The sequence below is a fragment of the Xenopus laevis genome, chromosome 6S, assembly GCF_017654675.1.
Source record: "Xenopus laevis strain J_2021 chromosome 6S, Xenopus_laevis_v10.1, whole genome shotgun sequence".
NCBI lineage: Eukaryota > Metazoa > Chordata > Amphibia > Anura > Pipidae > Xenopus > Xenopus laevis.
The window spans coordinates 71,785,129-71,791,128 of record NC_054382.1 but is presented as its reverse complement, the minus strand read 5'-3'; the positions used below and the strand labels follow the sequence as shown (position 1 = coordinate 71,791,128).

General features: G+C 38.1%; 1 protein-coding gene across 2 annotated transcripts in view; it reads right to left on the bottom strand.

Moving 5' to 3' along the window:
- Positions 1-692: 692 nt before the first annotated feature.
- Positions 693-6,000, bottom strand: part of LOC108720089 (tumor necrosis factor receptor superfamily member 11A) — a 39,348-nt gene continuing 34,040 nt past the window's right edge. For both annotated transcript variants that reach the window (XM_018269470.2, XM_018269471.2), the window contains exons 9-10: positions 4,527-5,109; positions 693-2,475 (exon numbers count right to left, since the gene is read on the bottom strand). In XM_018269470.2, coding sequence (XP_018124959.1) covers positions 2,081-2,475; positions 4,527-5,109 — 978 coding nt within the window. In that variant the 3' untranslated portion in view covers positions 693-2,080. The remainder of the gene's footprint in view (positions 2,476-4,526; positions 5,110-6,000) is intronic.

Genomic DNA, 6,000 nt, shown 5'->3' with positions numbered 1-6,000 from the left:
AAAATATAAAGCAATTGAAAAAAAGTCTTTATTTCTGATATATAGTCTGAAAACAACTGAAAAAGTGTTTTGAAGGTGAACAACCCCCTTACAGGAGAATTCAACCCTGTAGAAAAAAACCCTGTACCCCCCACCCCACGTAAACCCCCCTACCTCCCCCCCCCGGGCATCAGACTTCACGGCAGCCATCTTCCGGGTCTTCGTGTCCTCTTCTGTTGCTTCGGCAATTTCTGTCTAATTTGGCACATGTGCAGTTGTCCAAACCCACAAACTGCTCCAACTGCGCATGCGCCGACATACTGATCTCCCAGTCAGCTTACCAAGGACCCCGGAAGATGGATGCCATGAAGTCCGATGCCAGAATCTAAGACGGGTTAAGAATAAAGTATAGGCCATTTCCCTGGGGGGGCAGTTAGGCTGGGGGGAGGAGGAAGGGGGGTCTATGTGGGCTGGGGGGGTACGGGTTTTTTTTTTCTACAGGGTTATCCTTCAAGAGTGGTGACATACAGTGAGATTAGTCGCCCTGTGACAAATCTTCTTTACTGCGGGCGACTAATCTCTACAACCACAGGATAAATGAGGTGTGGAGAGCTGTGGCTCTGACTTGTTGTGGCCCCTTCTTCCGCATTCGCTAGCAAACCAGTTCAGGCTAAACAACCAGGTCTAGCTAAATACTACACAAATAATGACTCTTTAAAACTTCACCTTTAATCACTATAGTTAAAAACAATTAATACACTGGGCCATGTCCACACAGCAAACCAAACTAAGTGTATACAGGCTCACTGCTATTAGCAAGTATAAGCAGTGCAGGACTGTAGCCTTAAAAACAAACAATTAAAAATAGCAACTAAGTGGTAGGTGAGGGTTACAAATAACTGCTAATTCTTGCGGATTGTCAAAGTAGATAAGCAGTTGCATTAATTAAAATATTCAATTCCCCCTCCCTTCTTTAGTCCCGTTCCACTATGACCAATTCTACCTGTCTACGATGGGAATGGATGGGAGCTAAGTCCCCCACAATCCACCTATGCAGCCCAAACGATTCATTTTCCAAAGGTGACCCACGAGGAAATTTAGGGCTACTTTGGAAAACCGAAGCGATGAGCATGCCTTCCCGCCAATTTGCTTTCTTGCCGGCAGCAAGGCATTTTGGGCAAATTAGTCGCCCGCAGTAGAGAAGATTTGTCGCTGGGCAACTAATCTCCCTGTGTGCCACCACCCTAAGAGTAATTAATTTATACCTATAACCTTCAAAATCAATAGATATGGGGCTCATATATTAAATACCCTGTTTTAAGGACAGGAGTCGATTTTGCTGCTTATTCAGTGCAAACTGCAAAGCACAGCATCAGTAGGTGCTGACCAATTAGGGAGGCGGGAGCAGAGGTGCATCCATTTTTTGCACTTTGCACACTACCTTATACAATTTGAATAGCGCCTTATGTATTTAAGGGAAAGAATTCAATTATTCAGTTTACAAAGCTGAGCTCTAATTAGAGTAAACAATCCGAAGCTTCAATTCATTCCAAATTGCATCCAAGTTTCTACTGCTTATATCCTCATAAGGTAAAAGAACTTGTCAGAAATTCCATTGCTGGAAGCAAAAAAAATGTTAATAAAACCCAGCAGCATTTTAAGAAAAGGAGCACTGTGCTGTTTATGGTTCATCCACTTTTTTTCCCAAGGCTAGTTCAGTATGTGACGGCATATAATGTTCATTTATTTAAAAAGAAACCTAAAAAATCTGAACAACATTCCCAGATGATCCATAACAACACCTCATATAAACCAGCAGTCATCCCAGTGCACAATGCAAGCCTCACAACACTGAAGCCAGTCTCTGTGAAAACATTTCACCATAGCAAAAAATGTATTTAAATCTAAAATGAAAAATGTTTTTCAAATCCAAGTTCAAAGATTAGGAAAATGTCTTCTTTCAGTACAACAAAAAATTCCTTTTAGCTCCTTGTACAGGATGATGGAATGGATGAACTGGGAGTGTGTGGTAGGCCCAACTGACAAATCTCCTTGTATTTATGACATAACAATTGTATAGAGATCCTGCTCCTCAGTGAGTTTATTCAGGTTTCCCTTCCTCTTGCACCGGCGAAAGGTGAAAAATTTGGCACGGAGGAATGTTATTTAGTTCTTGACTTAAAATAGGTGAACTACCACTGCCTTGTATAAAGTCTGTGATAGATGTCCAGGCTTCTGTATCTTGAGATAAATATGAAAGTTCCTCTGAATATTGTGTGTATTTGTCTGCATGATTTTCCGTGTTTGCAACAAAACTGTCAAAATGGCATTGATTTTCCTCTTGCACCGGCTTCCCCATATTTCCATCGTTGCTATCAGGCACTGTAGGTGCATCTTGGGAAGTTGGGCTTAGGACCAATAAAAGTACATCAGCTTTTATGTTCATTACTGAACCATTTGAAATGACAGTTGTGTTATTATTCCCTGTAACTTGTCCTAAGAGAAGAAAAGAAATCAGATTATTATACAGTTACATTTCTAATGAAGGCCAGTCGAAAAGGGGACATATATACCAATTTTGTACCAGTTTCAAGTAAAAAAGATCATTATCTAATCTAAATGAATTTGTTTTGATGTTTAGGAGTTTTCAAAGTTAGACTATAGCAGAGCTGTGGAGTCGAATGAGAAGCAACTTCAAGTCTTCAACTTTGATGCCGAATAACTTTAAATACAAGCACTGAAAATAATCAAATCCGATTTAAAAGCTTCTATGAAGGAGAATATGGCAGAAGCAATTCTGTTTCTCACAACAATACTTTAGTTAATTTTGGATTGTAATTAACAGCTATTATATAGCTATATGCCAGGTCCAATTAATATATAAGTTGTTTTAGGTTTTCCAATTGTTTTTGGTTTATGTAGTTTAACTTTGATTTTATTTTAGAATTACCAAATGTGGATGTGGTTTATTTTAAACTTTGGCAGTGATAAAATGCCTTGTATGTTACAGACTTAACTTCTTGCACTCAACATAGAAAATACATTAGGAACAATAACACCAAAAAATTAAAGGGTTTTAAAGTAATTAACATATAATAAAAGGTTAGCATCACTGGTAAAAGCGATGTGTTTGCTTCAGCAAGGCTACTATAGTTTATATAAACAAGCTGCTATTTAGCTATGGGGCAGCCATTAAGTTTGAAAAAAGAAGAAAAGGCACAAGTTACACTGCACACAACAGATAGGCTCTGTCCAAAACGGTGCTTTATCTGTCATCTACTAAGTAACCTGTGCCTTTTCTCTTTTTTTTCCAGCTTGAATGGCTGCCCAATGGCTAAACAGCACAGCTTGTTTATATAAACAGTGGTAGCAGTGTCGGACTGGCCCACCAGGATACCAGGAAAACTCCCGGTGGGCCCAGGAGTCAGTGGGCCCTTCTGCTGAAAAACTTTTGGCCTATTTTATTGCCATTCCCTATTTCTATAACAACAAAGTGGCTAAATACGTGGAATAATAGATTATAGTATGTAAAGAAAAGAAACTAGTAGAATAGAGGTTGAGTGGGGAAAGAAAAAAAAATAGTACTGAGGGTGGGCCCCTGGACTAAAAACTTTTGGTGGCCCCCTGGTCTGGTGTCCCCTAGTGTCAGACACACAGCTTTTACCAGTGCAGAACAATAGAAAATTATACAGGTATGGGACCCGTTATCCAGAATGCTCGGGACCATTCTGTAATTTGGATCTTCATAACTTAAGGCTACTAGAAAATCATTTAAACGTTAAATAACCCAATAAGCTGATTTTGCTTCCAATAAGGATTAATTATATCTTAGTTTGGCTCAAGTACAAGGTACTGTTTTATTATTACAGAGAAAAAGGAAATAATTTTTAAAAATTTGGATTACTTGGATAAAATGGAGCCCAGCCAGCATCTGGAAATGTAATCAGAAGTCTCTAACCATAACTGGACACAAAAAATCCCCATATATAATTGTGTCTTGGGAAGGGCAATATTTATGAATTTGCTGCTCCTCCACCTTCCTGGATATATTTAACTAGAATATGGAGAGCTTAACATAACTGTCTTCTGAATCAGGACAATACAATTAACAATGGCATTATGAAAGATTTCTCACCAGATAACGGTGGTGTTTCTTCATAACTTAAGGCTACTAGAAAATCATTTAAACGTTAAATAACCCAATAAGCTGATTTTGCTTCCAATAAGGATTAATTATATCTTAGTTTGGCTCAAGTACAAGGTACTGTTTTATTATTACAGAGAAAAAGGAAATAATTTTTAAAAATTTGGATTACTTGGATAAAATGGAGCCCAGCCAGCATCTGGAAATGTAATCAGAAGTCTCTAACCATAACTGGACACAAAAAATCCCCATATATAATTGTGTCTTGGGAAGGGCAATATTTATGAATTTGCTGCTCCTCCACCTTCCTGGATATATTTAACTAGAATATGGAGAGCTTAACATAACTGTCTTCTGAATCAGGACAATACAATTAACAATGGCATTATGAAAGATTTCTCACCAGATAACGGTGGTGTTTCTGATGTAGGAGTACTCCCACCACTGCATCCACTGCTTTGAGAAGCTGTCTCCTCAGACGAAGCCATACTTGGTGAATCATTTGTTTGCCAGGAAAATAATAGTGGACAATATCCATTCATACTATAAGTGGGTTCTGTTATGCTGCAATTAACATAATTACTGTTAGTCTGTTTCCCAGTAAGCTCTCTAGCAGACTGTCCACAAGCATCTTGCTGTAAATGCAGAGGATGATCAGGGCCAGTGGGAAAATAACTGAAGGTCTCACTCTCCGCTGAGTTGTCTTCTGTATCAGACACACATGCTGATCCATCGATAAGTTGCCCTGTCTCCATAGCATTCACAGTCTTTCTTTCTAGGTATTCGTTTTCTATAGGGCCACTTCTTCTTTGTTTCACCTCGTGTTCTCTTACACAGCTTGTCTCTATAGTACCACTTTGCTGCTTAGGATCTTCATGGACCTCAGCACAATCAGTCTTGATGGAAACAACTACATACGATGTAGAATTCTGGTGTCCTTGCCCATAATTATTTGTTCTCATGTTGACATTGTATGGGGATTTTTTCTGCAAAAAAAGTAAAATATGCTTTTTTAAAAATAATTTACAAATGACATCTTCATAGATATTTATGTTAATGTTTCCAAAAATACATTGTAATATACAGGTATGGGATCTTTTATCCAGAAACCCCGATGTCCAAAAAGCTCCATATTATGGGAAAGGCATTATCCGTAGAGTCTATTTTAAAGGAAAACTATACCCCCAAAATGAACACTTAAGCAACAGATAGTTCATATCATATTAAGTGGCATATTAAAGAATCTTACCAAACTGGAATATATATTTAAGTAAATATTGCCCTTTTACATCTCTTGCCTTGAGCCACCATTTCGTGATGGTCTCTGTGCTGCCTCAGAGATCACCTGACCAGAAATACTTCAACTCTAACTGTAACAGGAGGAAGTGTTGAAGCAAAAGACACAACTCTGTCTGTTAATTGGCTCATGTGACCTAACATGTATGGTTTGTTTGGTTTGTTTGTGAGTACAGTGAATCCTACGATCCCAGGGGGCGGCCCTTATTTTTTAAAATAGCAATTTTCTATTTTTGATTACCCAATGGCACATACTACTAGAAAAGTGTAATATTATGAAAATGGTTTATTTACATGAAGCAGGGTTTTACATATGAGCTGTTTTATGCAATATCTTTTTATAGAGACCTACATTGTTTGGGGGGTATAGTTTTCCTTTAAGCAAGTAATTCTGATTTATCTTTTCTATGTTAGACACCTTATACTTTATTCTAACTAAGCTGCATAAATCTATTTTGGTGGTAAAGCAATTCTATTGGGTTTAAGTAAGGTTTATTTTTTTTTTTAGTGGACTTAAGGTATGGTGATCCTAATTATGGAAAACCCCCTCATCTGGAAATGACAGGTCCCTAGCATTCTGT